Raw genomic sequence first — 26,150 nt, 5'->3', positions numbered from 1 at the left:
TTGTCCCGATCTTTACTCCAATCTGTACAATAAAGCAAGTGATGTGAGAACAGAAGTCCAGCATGTTCTGCTTACTTTGTTTTGTTCATTGTTTTATCCAACTCACATTTGCCTATTTCAGAAAATTTGAGTTCATAGCAGATGATAGGAAGGGAGGCCCATGGAGGCCACTTGGCCCGGGTGGGCACCCTGGATGTGACACTGGGGAGGACGTCCTGCCCGAATTGTGTGTCTTAGGAGTTTATCTAAACTGAGTTCCGTAATCTGTAACTGAGTCACCTGAATCACACATACATACACACATACTTTGTTTTAAAATATGTGCTTAGAAGAAAATGCATGGTTTTACGGTCTAGGAATCCTAAATCCAACTTTCAACTGACCCATTTACTAACTTTGTAACTTTGTTTACATTCTCTGAATAACATTTTGGTTAACTTCCAGTCAGCGCTTTCTGACGTGTTGATTATTCTAGTTCAGGTGATTGATTCATTTAAATACTGTAACTTACGTTGCTGAAGGTGCGGTTCACTGGTCGAGCACCTGCTGGACATATGGGAGTCAATGGGTTTGATCCTCAGTACCTAAAACAATCTGACTACCAAAGGTCTTTATTAAATATTTAACTTCCTTCCTGAAGGCAATGTCAGGAAAAACTGTGAAAAACTTTAAAAATGAACAAATATTAGCAAAAAGAAATTAGACCGAATGTCTTTTATAAATGCTTTTTTGTTTTTGAATTATTTTACAATTCCTTAAATTGTAGGAAAATGTTTACAGTGCAAATTATTTTGTCACAGGAATATAATGAGTTAAGTTCCCAGTTAAGAAATTTCACTACTGGTAGAGAGATAGACTTATTTCACATCCGTGCTTAATTTTCAGCCCTCTTTATCTTTTATCTGTCCTTATGCATATAGTATTTTTTTTTTTTTGTAGCAGGGATCAAAGTCAGGACTTTGTGCTTTCCAGGCAGGTGCTGCATTGCTGAGCTAAATCTCCAGTGGTGCATGTGGTTCTTTCATTTCTCCTCTGAGCCATCTGTGATACCATGCCAGTCCCTCATAATAAATGACTTAAATAAAACCTTTTTTGATTTGTACATTAATCATTGATGCTTAATATTTTTATCTGTTAGGAAACATTGGATTCTTTGCTCTCTTTGCATTGTTTGGATACATTAAAGATTATCGAAGATGATAGTTAACTTGGACGGCATAAAGAGATAACACCTGTTCCCCCTTGATCTTGTAGAGGAGGCAACTGGATTAGTGCTCCCTGAGGACTGGAGAAGGCAACGGGGAGGAGAGGAATTGGTCATCAGAGCTCAGGCTGCTGTTCCACAGCCTGTGTCCCTGCTGTGCTCCAACAAAAGGAATGATTCATCCTCTTCTAAAAATATTTTATCCCCTGACATGAGTAACAAATGCTGTCATCCCAATTGAAAGTTTTGGGAAAAATCACTGGATCTTGGAAAACTTATTCTAATTTCTCAGAGACAGCAACACTGGAACGCTATCAGATATTCTTTATCCTTTGTTCTGTTTATTTTATTTGCAGAAATATTATGTCTACTTAAAAATACACAATTTTAACTGACTAATGTAATATCCAGATTCATTTTTATATGTCAGAAACCTTTGAATTATCAGTATCCTCCCTAGCTTTATCGGTGTCACCCATCCGGAACTGCTCTTACAAATTATGTGTTTTTAGCCAAGTCTAATTGATTACTGGGGACGAGAAATTTTCCTTCTCTTTCCGAGCTGTCTGCTGTGTTCCTATCCCCTGTCTGTTTCTCTGATCCTGAGTCTCCCCTTGCCTCATCCTTCCTATTCTCTGTGGGTTATTTTATCCTCTGCATGGGTGAGAATTATAAATATTCCCTGGGTTTCTCCATGGGTTGCTCTTTTCTCATTTATTTTTCTATTCCTTTCCCCTTTCTTTCAAAGCAAGCAAGTTTCCCTCTTCCACAGGGTCACAGTACAGTATCATGCACTGGGAGAACGCATGGTTGAGTGAGCGCAAACACTGATGTCCGTATATATCACTCTGAGATGATGACTTAGGAGGATACCTTCCTGAGACCAAAGCAAACAGATTGAGGCTTTTCACAGGTATTTCAATCTTCGTTCAGTGACTATTAGCATAGTGACTGTAAATGTCATTTTCCTGAAGTTTGATGCTGAATTTTCAAGCTCAGCTTTTGTATTATTCTTCAAAAATCTCCAGGGTCTATACATTTTCTGTATAAATTTTCCCTCTCTTTATAGCTCTTTGAATTTCATGTGAATAACCTGACAGAAATTCAACTAAAATGCTGTGGTTGATTTCGTGGAAGGAGACCCACCCTGTTGGAAAATACTAGAAGCTCATGTACTACTAGACATAATTGGGTACAATGTCACAGAAATTAAAATACAATGTGATTTCTGTGGCAGATGGCATATTTATACTTAAAAAAGTAAGCAAACATCAACTTTTCAGAATTAATTTCAGTGGTCACAGTGTTGGACAATGCGCCCTCACCCACAAAAGCACTTTCTCGTGGTCTTCTACTTGGCTTGGTGTTACGCTATTCGGCCTGTCCGTGCTTCGTGAAACAGCTTTCAGCATAGGCTGGATTCCAATCCCCCTAGTTTCTCCTTGAATCCACCCCATACTTCCTGTCAGAGAAACAACCACCAGCAAACCAAAAGCAACGCATTCAGTACACAACCCCTGCGATCCAAAGTGGGCGGAGCCTTTCCTCTCTCCCTGGTAAGGACCCTCCTTGAGATCTATAGGGAAGAGCTGTTTCCCACCAAGATCACCACTCAGCAGAAAGAGCGGCCCTCAAAGTGTGGCCCCGGGCTCAGCAGCACTGGCACGGCTTGGGAACATGGTGGAAATACAGCGCAGAATCGGTCCCCTCAGACCTGCAGAATCAGAAAGTGGGAGAGGGACTCAGAGCGAGTTGCTCCAAGCCCCCAGCTCCGTGATTGCGATGGTGCCTCGTGTTTGAGTAAGGCAGATCCAAACAAAGAGAAGGAAGAGGATGGATGGAGAGTTAGAGGGGACAAGAGGGTGAATACATAACAAGAGGAGAGGGGTCCGAGGCAGCAACGGCGAGGGGTGAGGGGGAGTGGAAGGGGAAATGAGTGGAATAAAGACGTCTCGTGGAGAGGAAGCTAATGACACCTGGGAGTGTGAGCAGCAGGCGCCATGACGTGAGCTAGGATGAATAACATCAGCAAGAGTGAACATGGGGAGAAGGGAATTAGAGCAGGGAAGGGGATAAGGAAAAACATGTATTATGTGCTTGTACCACACCCCCAGGAGGATTACAAATGTACACACATGGATTAAGAAAATTAAAAAAAAAAAAACTATTATAATGTGCAAAAAGATCCTGACGCCTGGTGGCATCTGACAACCACAGTACATAATACTATGGTATCTTAGCTTTCTGTCTCATACTAGAAAATTTTGCATTTTCTCTGAAAAATGTCCCCACCCCAACATGTTCCTTTTTGTCTTGCTTCAATTCTGTCTCCGAATTCTTTTCTGGAATTTCCAATATTCACAGTAAATTCTCAAGAACAGCCGGACATTTCCCCTGTAGTGCCACCTGCTCATCTTAGAATGCCTATTCTCTTTTTCTATTGTAATTGCTTAACTAATGATGACACGATCATTTCCTGTCATGCAGTCCTGACAATATGGAATTATGCACAATGATTTAATAAGCAAGGGGTGAGATTATACCAAATGAGGGCAGACAGCAAGATTATCATGGTTCTGAGGGAGTCAAATTTGATTTGATGCAGAAATATGGGCACACCGAGACTGACCCTCAGTAGTTGGCTCTATTTAGGAAAGGAACAGCAAGCCCCCCAGGAAGCCATGGAACACAGCAGGCGCTGAGTTCCCTCTACACAGTGAGGGAATTGGGGAGATGAGCCTGGGCTGGGAGATCTCGTTTTACTCTGTCCCATCAGAGCCAAGTAGGGCTACATGTGCTTAGAACACACTGCAGGTGGGCAACTTCCCCGTGCACCAGGAGGGGCTGAACACAGAGCTCCACTTTGCCCTCCAACCTCTGCCTCTTGCCCACAGGGTTCCTTCTGTCCAGACCTGGCAATGCCCCGACCCCGGAGTAGTAGGATTGCGTCTCTGATTAGAGACCTGGGCGAGCATCCTTGCAAGAGTCCTCACCTCCAGGAGGATGAAGCAAGCGCCTCTCATCTCACCATAAAATAGCGTGTGCAGTCTTCCAGTAACAATGATATAAACACCATGTCAGCAGGGGTAGGAAAGTCCTTCTACAACTGATGTAAAACAGGAAGTGCTGGACAGGAGAAGCGAGGATCTTGTCTCCTGAAACACCAGCAGATATCACACAGCCAGCTCATCCTGTGACAACTGGGGGTGGCCAACTCCAACTGCATGGGGGATCTGCACATCTGTCCCCAGGCTGGCACTTGGGATAAGGCTTTTCTGAATCAATGATTTTTACACTCCTTTCATTCACTACTGATGACTGAACCGAGAACTTCCTATTGAGCTCTATCACAACTCTTTGATGGTGCTGAGAAGACAACATAAAGTCCTAACACGCCAGCTCTGTCCTACACTCCCTGCCACTTCTGAGCTCTGAAGCCAAACTCTTAACCACAGCACAAAGACAAGACTGAAAGAGGCACTTACAGAAGGGGGCAGGCCAGGCAAGGGGGTGCATAGGGCAGCAGAAGGAGACACACTGTGAGGTGAGAGCTGTAAACTTCCTTGGAGTAGTTCAGCTGGGAGCGGGAAAGTGTCCCACCCAGTCTGCAGCAGGACACTGAGCGCCTTGGATGGCTGCCTGGGCTTCCGGGGGGTAAAGTGATTCTGCTGGGGTTGGGCAGCAGATACCCTGGGAGTCAAACCAAATTAATGACATACTGTCCTTGGGCAGAAAGTGACTTCTCAGGAGACACCTCATTACTGAGAGTGGCTGGGAGATCTCAGAAGAAATCATTCCAGCTCTGATCTCAGTCTCCACTGCTCAGCACTGGAGTAAGAGAATCGAAATGTCCCTTCACTTTGATGTACACATACTCAACCATCAGCCTGAGCAAGTTTTAATAAGTGTATGAGCAATTTTCTTAATTTTCAAGTGAGATATAGGTTATTAAATTTCCACTCCTATGTATTGATTGTGTTGTTTGCTTTAGGCTTTCTATGTATTAGGAAACAGATGTTAAAACATTATGCTTCTTTACTATAAAAAATTACAGAAAGGGGTTTTTGTTTCATCTTTATCTTGTGTGATTATATTTTCTCCATGAGGTTTTAGTTGTTAGTCAACTTGCCATTAATATTTTTTCTTTATGACTCTTTGCTTAGACCTCTTGCTTGGAAATATTTTTGTCTCTGTTACTGGTTTGAGCCACACTTCCAAGAAAGAAGCAGAAACATCATTCCAGTTATTTTCTAAATCACATCATTTTTTTTCCTTTCTACCTACTCAGGCATCATTGAATAGTCGTCATCTCCTCTATTTCCATGGAATGAGCTCGGAATGTACTAATCTCTTGTGGAGTTGCTCGTTACGCAGCACACGAGAGATACCACATGTAATTTAATCTGTATGTCTGATCTCTTTCACCCAACATTTTCCAGGTGCATCCATTTCACCACAAATATTTGGGATTTATCATTCGTTATAGTGCACGAGTGTTTCATAACATATATACTCCGCAGTTCCTCCATCCATTCATCTGTTAACGGGCATACAAGCTGCTTCCAGGATTTCGCTATCATGAATTGTGCTGCAATCAACAGCGATATGGATGTACCCTGTAGTACGATGTCTTTAGCTCTTTTGAGAAGGTGCCGGATCGGTGACAGTTTTAGGGCTTATTCTTTAGAGAATCCTCCATATCGATCCCCATAATGGTTGTATTAGTTTACATTCCTACCAACAATGTACAGAGCTCCTTCTTCATCACAGCCACACACACAATTGTTAATCTTTGACTTCTTGATGAGTGCCATTCTTTCTGGAGCAAGATGGAATCTTAGTGTTTTTTAATTTCTATTTCTCTGTCTAACATATAATCATGTTTGTTAGCTACTTGCACATCTTCCGGGAAGTGTCCTTTCTTTTTACATGTGTACTTATACGTTTCATGTTTGGATCTTTTATTTTAGGTTCTCTGATGTTTGAGTTCTTTCTGTATTCCATATATTATGTTTGGGGTTAGTTACTTACAAGCCTCTGGATTCCAGCAAGTTCTCTTTCCTTTCTAAATATGTTTACTTGGGCATTTTCTTCTTTTGATAAGGTTAGCTAGAGGTTTGTGTTTTTATTCTTTTGAAGAAACAACTCTACAATTCGTGGATTGATTGACTTGAAATTTTAGTGTCAGTTTCATTAATTTCTGCTCCAATCTTTATAATTTCCCTTCTGTACCAGTCTTGAATTTGAATATTATTTTATTTTCTAAGACTAAGAATAACTAGCAACTCTTTTTAGTTTTCTGGCTTTTCTCTCTACTGTGTTAATCACTGCTTTTCTGTGAAGATTTTCAATTTGATGCAATCCATTTTTTTTATCTTCACTCTTAGTTCCTATGCTATGCAAGTCTTCCTTAGGCAGACTTTGACAGGATGTTTGACATAAAATATTTCCACATGATTTCATCCAGCAGTCTCAAGGTTTCTGCCACTGCATTTAGGTCTTTGTTCCATTCTGAATTAATTTTTGAACTGGATGAGAGAGAGATCTAGTTCCAATCTCCTACATGTGGATATCAACATTTCCCTGTGCCATTGGTGGCATTTGTGTTTTCTCCAATTTACATTTTTGTTCCCTTTGCCAAGAACCAGAGGGATCCGTCAGCCTGGGTTACTCTCTTGTGTTGAGTATTCCACTCCATTGGTCACTGTGTCTATTTTTGTGGCACTGTCATGCTGTTTTTGTTGGTATAACTGTGTACAGTATTTGAAATCAGTTACTGTGATGCCTCTAGCATTGCTCTTTTTGTTGTTTTCTTTGCTATTTTGGGTGTTTATGCTTCCATATGAACTTTGAGATTTGTTTTTACCTAATTCTATGGATAATATCACCAGATTTTGATGGAGATTACACGGAATATGTAGACTGCTTTTGATAAAGTGGCAATTTTTAACAATATCAATTCTTCCTATGAAAATGTGAGGTTTTTCTGTCTTCTACTGTGTTCAGATCATTTCATTTATTTTGGTTTTATTGCACACGTTGAAAAATATATGCAAAGAGATGAAGTTTACAAAGAATGAAAAGGAAATATTGGAAATCAGAAACTGTGTAAGAGTGGAGATTATCTTCCATGGGTTCACTGACAGACTGAACATGAATGAGGAAAGGAAAATTAACATTACAATCTAGAGAAAAACGGAAGTAGGAAACAAAATTATAATGTTGAAGAAAACATGACAATTGCAGAGATAAAGAATATAAGCACTGAGACTGTCAAAAGAAGAAAATTGAGTATTCAAACTGAAATCAATAACTATAAAGAATTTCTTAGTATGATGTACCAACAATAAATACAAAAGTAAATTGCATTATATACATAATAAAACCCAACAGATCTACATCTAGATGTATCATGTAAAAATTGCAGAAACATAAAAAATAAAAAAAATCAAGAAATTAGTCAAAAGTGAGAAAAATCACCTCAGAAGATGAAAAACACTGATTACATTCAACTTTTCTTCAGAGGACACACTGACAAGGAAGGTACTGTGAGTAACAAAGTATTGAGGAGGAAAAAAGTACCAATGTAAAACTCTGTGTTCAAAAAATTTGACCCTTAAAAATGAAGATAGAATGAAAAATAAAGACTTCTGCAAACAAAGATTGTAAAAATTTTTACCCACAAATTTTCCCTGCAAGTAAATTCAAAATAATTTTTTCAGAAGAAAAAAATAATTAAAATCAGAGCATTTAACAGTGTCACTACATTTTAAGATTTTTCTAGACAGTCAGAAAATCCATATTTTATGACTGTTAAATTTTACCTTGTTAGCTGGGCATTTAGCTCAGTGGTTCCACTGCCTATTTCACCAGCACGAGGACTCGAGTTCGATCCCCGGTACAAAAAAAAAAAAAAAAAAAAAAAAAAACTTGTTAAAAGCATAATGCAACAAAATAAGCATAATGGATAATACAATTTATTGTTCATTGAATTATATGTGCATTTGCTTTATGGTACACTAAAATATCTGAAAAATGAGAATAAATTTTACAAGCACAAGAAAACAGCTAACATATATTCTTTAGCTCAAACAAAAATTAAGATTTATCCATTTATTTAATACAAGGTGTCACTAGTCACTGTGTAGCTCGGACCCCCAACTCACTATATGTACCAGACTGGCTTCAAACTCGTTGTGATTCCCCTGTGTTAGCCTCCTTCGTACTGGGAGTATAGGTGTGTATTATTATGCCTGGTAGCAAATACATTTAAAACAGCAAATACTCAAATTTAAAAAGTAAAATAATTATAACATGAAAAAATAAAATATATTTTCTATTTTTATTTCTATTTTCACTTAAATAGATACAAAGCTTTTGTACATAGGGATAGAAGAGTTATTGGGGTGTGGGGCAAAATAAAATTTATTTATAAAGTAATAAAGAATATTACTGTTCTTAATTTACCTATAGCATGATAATTTTTCAAAATAATAAAAATATTAACAGTATGATCTTTGGTATTGACAAATTGCAAATAAGTGAAAGTAAAACCAAGGTCATAAGTGACAGAATAATTGTGGGATATTAGGGAATATATATGCAAGAAAATATATGGAGTAGTGTGCTCAAAATCAGAAGTATAAAACAAAAATGTACACAGAGCAAAGTCAATCAATACACAACAACAAAAGCAGTAGCTATTGCTCTAATCCTGTTGATAAACAAAGACATGACCGTGGTGTAGGCACAGAGGTTGAAGGCACAGACTGCTGGAGCATCTTTCAGCTGTTTGTAGGGAACACACTTTAAGCACAGAGGCACAGGTAGACTACAAGTACAAAGACACAGAAATACTATACTAATCCTAACCAAGATACAGCTATAATTTAGTTACTGACAGACTGGCTGTGAGGTTGAAGAAAACCATCCGCATCAAGAGAGACATCACAGTGAGGTCCCCACCCCTGCCAATTCTAGGTACAGATGATTTGTCAGGAAAGGAGGAGGGAACAGGAGGGGGGCAGGTGAACAGCTGCAGGGCCAGCTCCCATTATTTTATCCTGCTCTGCGCTCAGCCTCCTGGAGTGAGCACCAGTGTCAGATGACCACTTGAATGCAAACTCTGCTGTGTACTGTGTGTTATGAGTCATGGTCACCCGCTCCTTTGAATCATTCCCAAACCACCACTTACCCATCTCCAGAAAATTTCTTTGATACAAAAGATGGCCTTATTGCCTAAAATGTTGGGTACTGCTCTTATAGTGTTCTCAATACAAGCATGGGAGTGGCTTAAAACATGCTCAACATCAAACACAATTAAGATAATGCAACATCCCCTCTCATCTCTTAGAGTGGGTATAATTAAAAAGCTGAAGAGTTGAGTATTGCTGAGCACGTAAAGAAAGAAGAATAATTCTACCCTCAGATGTGTGTCAGATTTATTTCATTTAATATTATGGTCTGAAGGCACATCCATTTTACTACGAATGACTCATCTATCCTTCATTACAGCACAGTAACATTCCCTTGTGTGAAAAAAACAAAATTTCTTTATCAATATATCTACTGATGCATATACAAGCAGCTTCCAAGATTCCTTGGATAGAGATTCTGCTACTATAAATATGGGTGTGCATGGATTACTGTAACAATATGATTTAAAATCTTTTTGAAAAATACCAAGAAGGGAATCTCTGTGTTAAATGGAATTTCCAGTTTTAGTTTTGGAGAAATCTCCATACTGATTTCCACAGCTAATCTGCTATTTTGTGTTGTATTAAAGTCACTTTAAAAAAAATATTTCTCTTAGTACATATTTGCAGTACAAAATGATTACTTTAATCATGAGGAATTGAATCGTGCACACGCACAGAACACTAAATCTTGTCTTAGTTTTTTGGAAAAGGCGGCAATCTCGTGTTTGTTTGTTTGTTTTCCTAACCTTTTGGCTTTGCAGCTCTATTATTTTAAAGGAAATCCTCACAGGGCTGCGGTAGGACACACTTTGCACATACAGCGAATGACTTTGTGATAAACCTGGGATGCTGAGTATCAAAGGCAGTCTCTGCAGTCCCACCTCAAAGGTGAGCAGCATAGGCGGTGGGAGCTAAGGAAGGCACGCGGGACGCAGTCCTCTGGGGTCCTGTGCTGCCCACAGTTCTTGTCTCTGTCCTGCGGGACGGCGCTCTCACCGGCCCCAAAAGTCCTCGGGAAACTGTCTGTTCCCAGGTGGGAGCTGCCTTCGGAGGATCAAGGCTAGAATACCCTACTGGCTCTCACAGGGGAGACCGCTGCCCTCACCTTTCCCTGCAGCCCGGCCCCTGGGAGCAACGGTCTCCATGAAAGGTGAAGACTTTGCTGTTATCCACAGAACAGACACTGTGTAAGGAGGCAGCACAGCCCTGAGACTAGGCCTCCTCTTCTTCGCTAGCGAGTTGCAGTCAGCGTGTTGCCAGGCTCAGCTTAGCTGAAAAGAAGAGCTAAAAGGATATTAACTCAAAAGAATACCTTTGTGACAATTAACAGAGTAGAACACGGGTGGGAGTACAACCCGGAGAACCCCACACAGCTGTCAGGGCTGAGAGAGGGGAGAGCCAGGAACTGCGTGGAAGCGCTGCTTGGACTGGGATCTCCCGAGGGTGGGGACCGCGGAGCACTAGCGTGGAGTTCCAGAACATCATAGTCAGAGAGGCGGACTGTTCATCCAGTAATTCTACGAGATGTGCACTTTATAACTGTCATTTTGATCGGGCTAGAACATTTTTCCCTTTCCTTCTCTTCTTAGAGCTTATGATGTATAATAACATGCAATCCTCTCATGAGAAAAGGTGGAATTAAGTAATTTTAATATTTATAGAAGGTTCTGACGTAAATGTCATTCTGTTTGTATCATCTACTCGTGTTATTTTCAAATAATTAATATCTTTCTTTTTTAATGACAAGAAAAACTGCTGTGGTGTGTTCTTTTCACGGTAACAATGGACCTCTGGCTTTTATGCATAACAAAAACGAGATTATTTGTCTTAAGAAGACAAACAATAATAGGAAATTACTTTGCATAATTCAGATCTTTCACATGAACTACTTTCTTAAATTATAATTCCCTTCATATGTCCTTCAAAATCTTTTGAATTATAAGACAAATTTCAGACATTTCAACTTAGTTTTTGTTACTCCTGGAGATACAGCAAAACGTTTAATGCCACTCAGGGATCACTACTTATAGGTTCACAGGTTCACACAGGGAACAAACACAATACAGCCGAACACAAGAACCCTGCTCAGTGGCCGAATATGTGAGCTCATGATTTCCAAGATCCGCAGCTGGGCACTTTGTCTGCTATGGGAACTGCACAGCTCGGGAGCACTAGCACTGCTGGGTAACCTGTACCTATGCGTATTTCATAACAAAGGTTTGTGACTCAAGCCTCACACAGATTTCAAGTTAGAAATAGAGAAGGAGTCAAGGGGTTTCACACTTTATTCATAGTTCTGTTTTTGATACAAATATATAATTAAAGGGCTTTCTTTATGGCATACCAATTTCATTATTCAAAAAAATAGGTTTATCCTGTGCAAGGACAGTTTTGTTATGCCCGTGGTGGTTGAATATATTTTATACTTCTTCAAATGGGCTTATACTAAAAGTTATGCCAACAGTGAGTGGGATTGTTTTTCTCTGGAAACAAGGTTTCTAAAATCTTTTAACTTGTACTGGCCAAGAAGATCCTGAACAGAGTCGGTAAGTGATTTGCGAGGCTGGCCAAAGATGGTGACCTTTACTTATGCAAGACATCTGCATGCACAGTGCCTCCCACCTTCTGCTCCGCGCTCTCCCTGCAGGCCTGGCTCACACCAAACACTCACATCCCCCTCCCAGAGTCCATCAGGGACATGGAGTTACAAACACAGGCAGCACTTTCCCTGGCACAGGGATCCCCATGACTGTCTCCCATGTGCTCACCATGACAGCATCATCTCTGGTTTCCCCACCATCCTCTGGACATTGCTTTGTGACATCTTGGGGGACAGGGAGACCCCAGTTCTCACAGCCACAGAGTATACCTCAGCTTGGTCTCTCATGTCACCATTCCCGGGATCCAGGGGGCAGCATCACCACTGAAAAGGCTAATGCAGCTGTAGAATAATTCCTCACTCCAGGAGCTCTGTTATTCCTACAGTTAGACATTATGAGAATATTTACACTGAAAAAATATCTTCAAAATCAAGTGAGAGAAATCTCATAGTGTTCAGACACCTGTGGATCACATTTTTGACAGCACTACTTGCTGCTCTTAAGGACCATTACAACATGGAGTAAGTGAATAAGACTTTTCCATTCTTACCTCCCAGGCATCTACCATCCTCTGGAGTCGTGGATCCTCCCAAATCAGAGCAGATGCGGGAGGGATGGACGGAGAATACAGAACCACAGTGATAGAGTTCGTCCTCCTGGGGCTCTCGGGCTCTCCCTCCCTGCGGCTCACACTCTGTGACGTTCCTCACGGTGTACCTGCTCTCCCTCCTGGGGAACACCCTCATCATCCTCATCGTTCTCACGGACCCCACCCTCCAGACACCCATGTACACCTTCTTGGGGAACCTGTCCTTCCTGGAGATCTGGTACACGACAGCCACAGTGCCTAAGCTGCTGGCCACCTGCCTCTCCGAAGCGGTCACCATCTCTGTTCCGGGATGCATTGCCCAGTTCTATTTCTTCTTCTCCTTGGGAGCCACAGAGTGCATCCTGCTCGCCGTGATGGCCTATGACCGGTACGTTGCCATATGCAGCCCTCTGCGCTATGCACTTCTCATGAATGCTCACATCTGCCTCAGGTTTTCTGCTGGATCCTGGACTGGGGGCTTCACTGCTACTCTCCCTATTACCATACTTGTCTCTCATCTCAATTTTTGTGGCCCACAGAAGATCAACCATTTCTTCTGTGACTCAGATCCAATTTCTAAGCTCTCCTGCTCAGACACATACTTTGTGGAGACCGTGGGCTACACGTGTAGCTCTGTTTTTATTCTCAGTTCTTTCCTTCTTACTTTCTCCTCTTATGCGAATATTGTGGCCACAGTAGTCAGGCTGGCTTCCAGAGAAGCTCGGAAGAAAACTTTCTCCACCTGTGCCTCCCACCTCACTGTGGTTACCATCTACTATGGCACCCTCATGTTTGCCTACGTCCGCCCTCCGGCCAAGTACAACTTCACCATTGGCAAAGTGGTGTCTGTGTTCTACTGTGTGCTCACCCCACTGGTAAACCCTATGATCTACACCCTGAGAAATCAGGAGGTGAAGAATGCTGTCAGGAAAGTTCTAGCACAAAAAGCATTTTTCTTCACTAGAAATATCAAGAAATTTTGATAAATCACCAAAATTTATCTAAGCAGAACGAATGCTAAAACTTCCTGTGAAAAATAAATAAGTCACACATATCAAATAGTTTCTCTGATATGTAAAATTAAAAGTGTAAATAGTATCCAAGTTGTATAACTGATAATGCAAAATAGGAAGAGAATGGCTTAAGGTGTAGAGGAAGTGGGAAGATAGGGGAACAGAAATAAGGAAAAGAAAAAGTATAAGACGAGGAAAAATGGAAACAATTTTTTTTTTAATTATGGATGGGTGGAGGGGGTGAAGGGAGAACAGGGGTATCGGGAATAAATGAGACTCAAGATCTGTCATGTAAAGGTACAAGATCCCAATGATGAATGAAACTGTACTGTATATGTACAAAGCACCAATAATCTCAATAAGTTCAGTAATGGAAATTATATTACATGATATATGCCATTTAATATGATAAAATTTGCACAACTTCAAATTTGTTTTGAATTCTTCTGAAGTGCTTTTCTGTGCTTATTCTATTTATGGCTGCCTTACTACAATGTCACGGTGACAGAAAGATTAATAACACAGGATTCTTGCTCAAAAGTCTTCCACAGCTGAATATGGCTGGTTCAGTCTCAGTTGCTTTAGTTACACATTTTTATAAGTTTAGCAGAAACCATGGACCATAAAACTTTGTCAAATGGACCACCTTTCCTCTATATTGTAGATGTTCTCATCCAAATTTAATCCTTTGCTCCTCAAAAATACATCCATTCCATAAACCTCCAGCACATATGACGAGCCAGGCACTGCTCTGAAGCACGGACTGTGATTTGTTGATATTAATTGGCTACCTGGTTTCATTAGAAAAAATATTGCATAATCAGATTATTCCTGCTTCGGAGAAACTATAAATAAACAAACTGGGCTTCAACACACATTGGGTGAAGCACGGAGAAAATACAAGCATAGAAATGAACAGTGTAAAACCCGTGTGCTTTACTTGGTAACATGACTGATAGATCAGATTCTGGTAAAGTGTCCAGACTATTAATTAAAAAAATACTAGTTCATCTTTCCCAAAGTGAGAGTAAAAGCAAGGACAACGCTTTCCCATTGTAATATGTCATTGTCCTGTGTGGATGAAGAGCTTCGTAGCTTCCGCTGCTTTAGTGCAGTGCAGAAACAGAGCGAGGGGGAGGGTTCTGAGGAAAGAACCTCACCCCGCTTCCAATCGCGCAAGTGAGTGCTCAACACGAGCTTCCTCCAAAGTCAGCTCAAGTGACCAGCAGCATCAGGCAGGCAATGTGAGGACAGGATGTGCACTCCAGTGCTCCTGGGGGGATGATGTGGGGGACAAGATTGCCGGCTGATTATGTCAGCAAATGCAATCCCGGAAACCTCTATTTTAGATCCCTAAGTGATATATCCTGAACATATAGTATATATATATGTAATGAAGAGAATAATTCAAGATTGTATTACATGCATCAGTGTGTAGTATTTTTCTTCAATGTCAGCATGTGACTTTCTGAAATGCATGAAATATATAATGAAATATTTTCTGAATGCCTAGTTTTCGTTTTGAGGAAACATTTCTTAGTGGCTTTATTAGTCCTATGGAATGACTGTTAGTGTTGATATTTTGAACATGAATATACTTAGTTTACCCCCTTTTATTCCTTCCTTTTCCTCTACTCTCTCTGATCCCCTTGTTTTGTTCTAACCATCTTCCTCCTACTCTCCTGCATCCTCCTACTTACTTTCTTGTAATTACTCTCAGATTGCGTATTTGAGGGAAATTATGGGATGTTTGACTTTTTAGCCTGGCTTATTTAAATAGTAATGATTTTCTTCTCATCCACTTTCTTGTAAATGACAGGATTTCATTCTTTATAGATGAAAAATTCCACTGTGCATAGACATGAAATTTTCCTAATCCATTTTATCTGTTCATAGGTGTCTGCACAGTTTTCCTGGCTTAGCTACTATTGGTCTGCTATAAGTGGAGGTACATATGTGTCAGAGTAGCATGCTAGCTACAATTCAGAAATATATTGAGGAAGGGCACATCTTAATCAGAAAGTATCACACTTTACTTTCCATCGTGGCTCTATTAATTCACATTCCCACCAAGAGCAGAGAAGCTTATCTTTTCCACACACCCTCACAAGCACTAGCTACTTTGTTTTCTTGATGATGGCTGTTCTGACAGGAGGGAGGTGGCATCTCAGTGGAGTTTTCTTTGCCTTTTCTAATAGCCGGGAATGTTGGACTTTGCCCACTCGTATTTCTCATGGAAAGGGTCTGTTCAGCTAATTTACTCACTTTCCAGTCAGGTTACTCCTTCCTAGCATTGTTGTTTTTGAGCTCTATCTGTCCTCTAGATGGTAATTTTCTCTCGGAACTGTAGCTGACAAATATTTTCTCCATAGCAACCATTGTCCAAATAACTATGACTTGCTAATGTGAAATTTAGGCCACCTGATATCATCTATTCTAACACTTAATTTTCTAGCAAACAGCAAAATTTATATTCAAACTGTCCCAGAACAAGTGCAACATTCTCTCTCAGTGCTTTGATTTTTCTGTGTGAAATCCCAGCAGAAGACAGGTTTTCTTTTCCAATTAATGGGAGCAGCATTTTCAAAAGTCCAGCTCCTTGGATACACCTAATTATATCTTAAGTCACAGGTATAAGCCTAAGTGTGTCTAACTTAACAGAGCTTAACATACCAGGAGAAGCAGACGGCACTTGCACTTTTGGGTAGAGTTTGTTTTGCTTAATGGGATGACCCTCACTGGCTTTCCTCATCATGCTTGGGAAATGATTTTGTTCTTTCAGGTGAAAAATATTAACACAGAGAAACACACACACGTTATTTTCCATTCCCACTTTTGAGGGATGGGCAGCTAGGCTGACTATTCCACAGCGCACTTATACACGCAGACGGGACCCCTGCAGAACGCTGCCTCGTTTCCTTTACCTGCGCACAACTGACTGGTGTATCCGCCTCCTATGAGATCTCTAAATGCAGAATTTGTAGGGACTTCGCTTCTCCATACTTGCTGTACCACTTTATATTCCTACAGCAGAGTAGAGAATTTCTTTTTCTCCCTACATCCTCTCAAGTACATAATGTTTTTTGTAATCTTGATATTATCGATACTGTCTAGGATTAAAAATAACTCTAAATACGGTTTTGACTCGCATTTTGCTAAGGGCTAAATATGGAGAACATTTAAAAATATAATTATTAATCATTTGAGGCATACCTTTTCAGTTCACTTGCCAATTTATAGTTTGCATTACTTTTCTTTTGGAGCTAATTATTTTTAAATTTCTTGCATATTCTGCATTGTTATCTTTGGTCTGAAGATTACTTGACAAAGGCTTTCTCAAATTCCCTGGGCTGTCTTTTCACTCCTTCAATTGGTTCTGATATTTTCCTTTACTGTGAAGAGTTGTAGTTTGATAACAACACCATTTGTTGATTTATACATTATTTCCTGTGCTGTTTGAATCTTATTCAGAAAGCCTGTGACATCCAACTTTTCTTTTATCCTTTCTTCTACTGTTTTCAAAGGTTACAGAGTGAAGCACATGTATTTTTTCCATTTTGAATTGATTTTTGATCTGTTTCAATCTTCTAAATGTGAGAATCCAGTTTTCCTGGTACCGTTCAAGAAGACCTCTTTTTTGTTTTTGTAAAGTATGTTTTTGCCTCCTTTGTGAGGAAAATGAGATAGCTCTACCATCATGGATGTGTTCTGCATCCTTCATTCTATGCCACTGGTCTCTGTGTCTGTTTTTGAGCCAATTCCATGCTGCCTTTTAAAAAAAAATACTATGACTGTATGGTGTGCTTTGTTGTGTGCTTCCTCTAATGTTACATTTTGTATTACTATTGTTTTGGATATTCTAGGGCTTTTGAATTTTTACTTGCATTTAAGATTCTTTTACCTGTTTGTGAGAACAATATCAAATAATTTTCATGGTGGTTTCAGTGCATAAGTACATTCCTTTCAGTAATATGGGTATTTTAATAATATTACTTTTGCTGATCCATAAATAAGTCGAGTTTGCCATTTTCTAATGTCTTCTTTAATTTATCTCTTCAGTGTTTTGTGATTTGCAGTGTATAGGTATTTAAAATCTTTGAGGTTGACTTTTGTATTTTCCTTTCTTTTGGATCTGTTGTGAATAAAATGGTTCCTTAGCTTATTTTCTACTGTGTACATTGGTAATGTATAGAAATATAATTGGTTTTAATGCTGATTTTATATCCTAACACTTAGCTGAATTTGTTAGTCAGATTAAGTGTAGGATCATATAATGTGGGAATAAGAATTCACCTTGTTTTCTTATTTTTTGCATTTTCTTCTCCTATTACCTGTCAGGGCTAAAATTTCATTTTTTTGGGTGGGGGTGGGTTGAGACATGGTCTCACTATGTAGTTGAGACTGACCTGGAACTCACTGTGTATCCCAGGCTGGTCTCGGACTCACAGCTATCCTCCTGCCTCAGCCTCCCGAATGCTGGGATTACAGGCGTGCACCACCAAGCCCAGCTTCAAGTATTGTATTTAAAGGAGCATTGAAACCCTTCCTTCATTCCTGATGTCAGAGGGCATGCTTCCAGGTTTTTTTTTATTGAGCATGTTGGCTGGAGTTTGTCGTTCCTAAACTTTACTACAGTAAGATATGATCCTTTGGAAGGCAAGAGTTATGTTGAGGGATCTTACAGCATCTGATCAGATCATCCTCGACTCTATTTATATTGTGTATTATTCTGATCAATGTGCATACATCATACTGAAACACAACATACTAACACAGTGGGATGCAGTGAAGACTGTCCCTTTGGTAAAATTTATAATGAAAAGTATTTATCCAAATATTGAAATAAATAACCTAATAATGCATCTCAAAGTGTTAGGAAAACAAGAACAAACCAAGACCACAGGAATCTGAGAATGGAGAGAGTAGTACATATGAACTGAAATTAATGGAATAAAGACTGAAAGAACAATATAACAGATCTATGAAAAAAGTGTTGGTATTTAAATAAGATCATTGTTATTGAGCAACATGTAGATGGACTGACTGAAAAAAAGAGAAATAAGACTCAAACAAATACTGTTAGAAGTGAAAAAGATGCTGGTACAATAGGCACCACTGATATCCAAAGGACTTTAAGGATTATCTTGACATTTTACAAGCATAAAAATATATTCAACCATTCCCTGTACCTAAAATAAAAATTAAATCCATTCTAAAACAAACATGAAACAAGAAATTCATAACTAGATGAAAGATATCACCAGAGTGAATACATAAAAATAAAATCTTACTCTTCAATTGTAATTGACATAACATTTGACTAATTTTCAATGTAAAACAATAGTTATAGCTACTAAAAAATTATAAATAACTAAAACTAAAAGGGGATTTTAAATGACACAAGGAGTGAGAGTTATGTCACAATATGTTTAGGTTTGTGTTTCCACAAGAAGAAATATTGAATAACGTGTGCAAAATCAGTGGCAGAAAAAATGGAAAATAGAAATGTACAGAAGAGGAGGATTATGGAATAGAAAACAAAAATAATAGCATTCATATGAGCTTATCGATAATCTTTCAAGAGACTGTGGTGTAAACACAGAAACTAAGTGTCACCGACTGCCAGAGGTTTGAGGATGTGATCTGTAAGAAAATACTTTAACTAAAAAGACACGAATAGAACAGAAGTGCAGATGTGGAGAAAGATACACTGTGCTGTGCTAACATTAGTTGAAACTTATACATCCTCACAGCTTGTGACAGACTAGATATGGGAATAAAGTACGTCATTGGGGACATTATGCAGCATCCCCAACACCAACGTCAGAAGGACCACACCATGCCCAGCATGGCTCCTCATGAAGGGCACTCAAATTAAATCCACAGAGAGATCTCAGTTCTCACCTCCCAGAGTGGTTGTTATCATAGAGCTGATCAGTGAGCATGATGAGGATGGGAGGAAAGGAAACCCTTGTACACTTACTGGAAATGTGAATTATCGCAGCACTTGTGGAAAACAGCCCAGAAAGGCTTCAAAAGAACACAGAATCATGAAATTACCCAGTAATCTTATGTCTGAACAGTATCCTCAACATTTTGAAATTAGCATTTGAAAACCTATTTGCATTTTCATATTTTACAGCATAATTTATGAAATACAAGACATGGAATTGCACCCAAGTATCTATCAAAGGACAGATGGACCTAGGTGTGATGTACGTGCACCATGGAGTGATAGTCAGCCTTGAAACAGAAGACATTGGCAAAGCTGATGTTCGTAGTCATTTTTATTCTAGAAATTTCCATTTGGATTTTACCTCTTTCAGGCCTAATTTGGATTTATTATCTCATTGTTTGCTTAGGTTGACTAAGTGTAAGTTTTTTTTTTGTTCTTCCAAAGACCCAAATATACTATTCATTGAACTTTGTATTCAGGGGATTCCTATTTCATTGCTGTCTACTCTGAATTTTATAATTTCCTTCTTTGTACTACATTTATGTATAGATTATTCATTTTTTAAGGACACTTTGCTAAGTTTTTATTTATTTGGGTTCACTTCATTCTTCTAATGTGGGTATTCAAGCAATAAAATTCCCCCTTAGTATTATTTTCTTTGTGTATCATAAGTTCTGATGTGTTGTATTGGCAATAACATTTAGTTCTACAAAATATTTTATTTCTCATTTGGTTTTTTATAATGCATTGTTTATATGCAGTGTATTGTCTAGTGTGCATGAATTTGCATAACTCCGTGCTTTTGTTAGCCATTGATTTCTACCTTTACTTGGTTGCGATCTGATAATATTCATGCTGTGATAAGAATTCTTTTATTTTTACTCAGGCTTGTGTGTTCCCCATGCTGTTGCTCTACTCTAGGAAGACGCCCATCACCCGCTTCCTGGGACCCTATCATAATCTGCTCCACCATGTCCCATGTACACTAATGTGGTGTTCATAATCACCAAGCTTGACTTTTCCAAGGAGACAAAACTTGTAGCAAATTCTGAAGGAGAGTTGTAAAGGTTCCCAAAGCAAACATCAAGAAAAATGTGAGTGAGGGAAGCAATAGACTTTCTTTGTGCATCTTGAATTTGCAATTGTGGCCAGAGCATCACCTTTCTTTTGTGAACTTCTCGATGTCCACCACCATGGCTGCAGGTTTGCCTGGGAAGGACTCACACCAGGTAAAACTTCAGAATGAGGGAAGGCACAAAGGGAAGCCGTGTTAGACACACTTAGTCTTATACCTGTAACCTAAGTTATAAATAGGTGTATCCAAGGAGCTGGACTTTTGAAAATGTTGCTCCCATTAATTTGAAAAGAAAACCTGTCTTTTGCTGGGATTTCACACACACACACACACACACACACACACACACACAAACAAAAAAAAAAAAACAAAGAACAAACAAACAAAAAAACCTAAGCACTGAGAGAGAATGTTGCACTTGTTCTGGGACAGTTTGAATATAAATTTTGCTGTTTGCTAGAAAATTAAGTGTTAGAATAGATGACATCAGGTGACCTAAATTTCACATTTGCAAGTCAAAGTCATTTTGACAAAAGTTGCTAAGGAGAAAGTATTTGTCAACTGCAGTTCTGAGGAGCATTACTATGTATAAAACATATAGTGCTTAAAAACCCAATGCTACGAAAGAGTAACCTGACTGGAAAGTGAGTAAGTAGGTTAAACATACCCTTTCCCTGAGAAATACAAGTGGCCAAGGTCCAAGATTTTCGGCTATTAGAAAAGGCAAAGAAAACTCCACTGAGATGCCACCTCCCTCCTGTCAGAACAGCCATCATCAAGAAAACAAAGTAGCTAGTGCTTGTGAGGGTGTGTGGAAAAGATAAGCTTCTCCGCTCTTGGTGAGAATGCGAATGAATTAATATAGCCATGATGGAAATTAGAGCAGGGATACTTTCTGATTAAGATACTCCATTCCTCAACATATTCTTGAATTGTAGCTAGCATGCTACACTGACACCTGTGTACCTCTGCTTACAAAAGACTAATAGTAGCTAAACAGCTCAGGCACCATCAACAGATTAAATGAATGAATAAATTGTCAAGTATATGCACAGTGGAGATTTTCAGTGATTAAGAATGGAATCCCGTCTTTGCAAGAAAATGCATGGATGTGCAGAACATCATTATTATTGAAATAGGCTAGGCTTAAAAGTAAAACATCCCATAATTTCTCAAACATATATAATCTAAAAATAATTAGAAGAAAATAAGTAGAAGAATGCAGGAAAGTAGGAGTAAGATATTTAGTAAGTAAGAAGACAAGAGAGTAAAGGAAAAGGAAGGAATAAAAGGGGGTAATCAAAGTATATTCATGTACAGATATAACCAACCAATCATTCCATAGACGTAATAAAGTCACTGAGAAATGTTTCCTCTAAATGAAAATTAGATATTCAGAAAATATTTTATTATATATTTCACGTATTTGGAAAGTCACATGCTGACATTGAAAAAATGCTACACATTAGCATATGTAATAAAATCTTGAATTTAGTCATCACTTTTCATTAAATATATATACATATATACACATATTCTAATATATTTTATATATATATATGTATGTATGTATGTATGTATGTATACGCTTAGGATATATCACTCTGGCTTAAAATAGTGGTTTCTGGGACTGCATTTGCTGACATAATCAGCCGGCAATCTTGTCCCCCACATCATCCCTCCAGGAGCACTGGAGTGCACATCCTGTTCTCACACTGCCTGATGCAGCTGGTCACCTGAGCTGACTTTTGAGGACGCTCGTGTTGAGCACTAACTTGCTCGCTAGGAAGCGGAGTGAGGTTCTTTCCTCAGAACCCTCTCCTTTGCTCTTGTTTCTGCACTGCACTAAAGCAGTGGAAATCATGAAGCTCTTCATCCACACAAGACAATGACATATCAAAATGGGAAAGCATTGTCCTTTCTTTTACTCTCACTTTGGGAAAGATCAAGTGGTATTTTTTTAATTAATAGTCTGGACACTTTACCAGAATCTGATCTATCAGTCATGTTACCATGTAAAGCACATGGGCTTTACACTGTTCATTTCTATGCTTGTATTTTCTCCATGCTTTACCCAATGTGTGTTGAAGCCCATTTCATTTATTTATACTTTCTGTAAAGCAGGAAGAATCTGATTATGTAATATTTTTTCTAATGAAACCAGATGGCCAATTAATATGAACAAATCACAATCCATGCTTCAGAGGACTTGTCCGGCACATTCTATGTGCTTGAGATTTATGGAAGGGATGTATTTTTGAGGAGCAAATGATTAAATTTGGATGAGAACATGTACAATATAGAGGAAAGGTGGTCCATTTGACAAAGCTTTATGGTCCATGGTTTCTGCTAAAGTTATAAAAATATGCAACTAAAGCAACTGAGACTGAACCAGCCATGTTCATGGGCGAATGACTTTTGGGCAAGAATCCAGTGTAATTAATTTTTCTATCATTGTGACATTGTATTAAGGCAGCCATGAATAGAGTAAGTATAGAATAGCATTCAGGACAATTCAAAGCATAATTGAAATTATAGAAAGGTTATCATATTAAATGACATGTATCTTATAATATTATTTCTATTACTGATCTTTTAAAATAGATTTTGGCATTCGCTCTGCCAGGATAAACTCTGTTGATTTATCAAAACTTCTTGATATTTCTAGTGAAGAAAAATGCTTTTTGTGCTAGAACTTTCCTGACAGCTTTCTTCACCTCCTGGTTTCTCAGGGTGTAGATCAGAGGGTTTGCCAGTGGGGTGAGCACACAGTAGAACACGGACACCACTTTGCCAATGGTGAAGTTGTACTTGGCCGGAGGGCGGACGTAGGCAAACATGAGGGTGCCATAGTAGATGGTAACCACAGTGAGGTGGGAGGCACAGGTGGAGAAAGTTTTCTTCCGAGCTTCTCTGGAAGCCAGCCTGACTACTGTGGCCACAATATTAGCATAAGAGGAAATAGTAAGAATGAAAGAACTCAGAATCACAACAGAGCTACATGTGTAGCCCACGGTCTCCACAAAGTATGTGTCTGAGCAGGAGAGCTTAGAAATGGGGTCTGAGTCGCAGAAGAAATGGTTGATCCTCTGGGGGCCACAGAAATTGAGACGAGAGACAAGTATGGTAATAGGGAGAGTAGCAGTGAAGCCCCCAGTCCAGGATCCAGCAGAAAACTTGAGGCAGATGTGAGCATTCATGAGAAGTGCATAGCGCAGAGGGCTGCATATGGCAACGTACCGGTCATAGGCCATCACGGCGAGCAGGATGCACTCTGTGGCTCCCAAGGAGAAGAAGAAATAGAACTGGGCAATGCATCCCGGAACAGAGATGGTGACCGCTTCGGAGAGGCAGGTGGCCAGCAGCTTAGGCACTGTGGCTGTCGTGTACCAGATCTCCAGGAAGGACAGGTTCCCCAAGAAGGTGTACATGGGTGTCTGCAGGGTGGGGTCCGTGAGAACGATGAGGATGATGAGGGTGTTCCCCAGGAGGGAGAGCAGGTACACCGTGAGGAACGTCACGAAGAGTGTGAGCCGCAGGGAGGGAGAGCCCGAGAGCCCCAGGAAGATGAACTCTGTCACTGTGGTTCTGTTTCCTCCGTCCATCCCGCATCTGCTCTGATTTGGGAGGATCCACGACTCCAGAGGATGGTAGATGCCTGGGAGGTAAGAATGGAAAAGTCTTATCCACTTACTCCATGTTGTAATGGTCCTTAAGAGCAGCAAGTAGTGCTGTCAAAAATGTGATCCACAGGTGTCTGAACACTATGAGATTTCTCTCACTTGATTTTGAAGATATTTTTTCAGTGTAAATATTCTCATAATGTCTAACTGTAGGAATAACAGAGCTCCTGGAGTGAGGAATTATTCTACAGCTGCATTAGCCTTTTCAGTGGTGATGCTGCCCCCTGGATCCCGGGAATGGTGACATGAGAGACCAAGCTGAGGTATACTCTGTGGCTGTGAGAACTGGGGTCTCCCTGTCCCCCAAGATGTCACAAAGCAATGTCCAGAGGATGGTGGGGAAACCAGAGATGATGCTGTCATGGTGAGCACATGGGAGACAGTCATGGGGATCCCTGTGCCAGGGAAAGTGCTGCCTGTGTTTGTAACTCCATGTCCCTGATGGACTCTGGGAGGGGGATGTGAGTGTTTGGTGTGAGCCAGGCCTGCAGGGAGAGCGCGGAGCAGAAGGTGGGAGGCACTGTGCATGCAGATGTCTTGCATAAGTAAAGGTCACCATCTTTGGCCAGCCTCGCAAATCACTTACCGACTCTGTTCAGGATCTTCTTGGCCAGTACAAGTTAAAAGATTTTAGAAACCTTGTTTCCAGAGAAAAACAATCCCACTCACTGTTGGCATAACTTTTAGTATAAGCCCATTTGAAGAAGTATAAAATATATTCAACCACCACGGGCATAACAAAACTGTCCTTGCACAGGATAAACCTATTTTTTTGAATAATGAAATTGGTATGCCATAAAGAAAGCCCTTTAATTATATATTTGTATCAAAAACAGAACTATGAATAAAGTGTGAAACCCCTTGACTCCTTCTCTATTTCTAACTTGAAATCTGTGTGAGGCTTGAGTCACAAACCTTTGTTATGAAATACGCATAGGTACAGGTTACCCAGCAGTGCTAGTGCTCCCGAGCTGTGCAGTTCCCATAGCAGACAAAGTGCCCAGCTGCGGATCTTGGAAATCATGAGCTCACATATTCGGCCACTGAGCAGGGTTCTTGTGTTCGGCTGTATTGTGTTTGTTCCCTGTGTGAACCTGTGAACCTATAAGTAGTGATCCCTGAGTGGCATTAAACGTTTTGCTGTATCTCCAGGAGTAACAAAAACTAAGTTGAAATGTCTGAAATTTGTCTTATAATTCAAAAGATTTTGAAGGACATATGAAGGGAATTATAATTTAAGAAAGTAGTTCATGTGAAAGATCTGAATTATGCAAAGTAATTTCCTATTATTGTTTGTCTTCTTAAGACAAATAATCTCGTTTTTGTTATGCATAAAAGCCAGAGGTCCATTGTTACCGTGAAAAGAACACACCACAGCAGTTTTTCTTGTCATTAAAAAAGAAAGATATTAATTATTTGAAAATAACACGAGTAGATGATACAAACAGAATGACATTTACGTCAGAACCTTCTATAAATATTAAAATTACTTAATTCCACCTTTTCTCATGAGAGGATTGCATGTTATTATACATCATAAGCTCTAAGAAGAGAAGGAAAGGGAAAAATGTTCTAGCCCGATCAAAATGACAGTTATAAAGTGCACATCTCGTAGAATTACTGGATGAACAGTCCGCCTCTCTGACTATGATGTTCTGGAACTCCACGCTAGTGCTCCGCGGTCCCCACCCTCGGGAGATCCCAGTCCAAGCAGCGCTTCCACGCAGTTCCTGGCTCTCCCCTCTCTCAGCCCTGACAGCTGTGTGGGGTTCTCCGGGTTGTACTCCCACCCGTGTTCTACTCTGTTAATTGTCACAAAGGTATTCTTTTGA

The 26,150-nt window shown here is 39.7% G+C and overlaps 1 protein-coding gene and 1 pseudogene across 1 annotated transcript; one reads left to right on the top strand and one right to left on the bottom strand.

The window, feature by feature from the left end:
* Positions 1-12,616: 12,616 nt before the first annotated feature.
* LOC104858207 lies at positions 12,617-13,574 on the top strand (annotated as a pseudogene).
* Positions 13,575-23,280: 9,706 nt separating this feature from the next.
* Positions 23,281-24,240, bottom strand: LOC104858206 (olfactory receptor 6F1). The gene has a single exon (XM_010618296.1). The coding sequence runs from the start codon at positions 24,238-24,240 to the stop codon at positions 23,281-23,283; it is 960 nt and encodes a 319-aa protein (XP_010616598.1).
* Between the last annotated feature and the right edge of the window lie 1,910 nt (positions 24,241-26,150).

Source organism: Fukomys damarensis, unplaced genomic scaffold (assembly GCF_012274545.1).
Source record: "Fukomys damarensis isolate Sample0158 unplaced genomic scaffold, DMR_v1.0_HiC HiC_scaffold_3, whole genome shotgun sequence".
NCBI lineage: Eukaryota > Metazoa > Chordata > Mammalia > Rodentia > Bathyergidae > Fukomys > Fukomys damarensis.
Note: the sequence above shows the minus strand (reverse complement) of the source record. Positions and strands in the feature narration are given on the sequence as shown.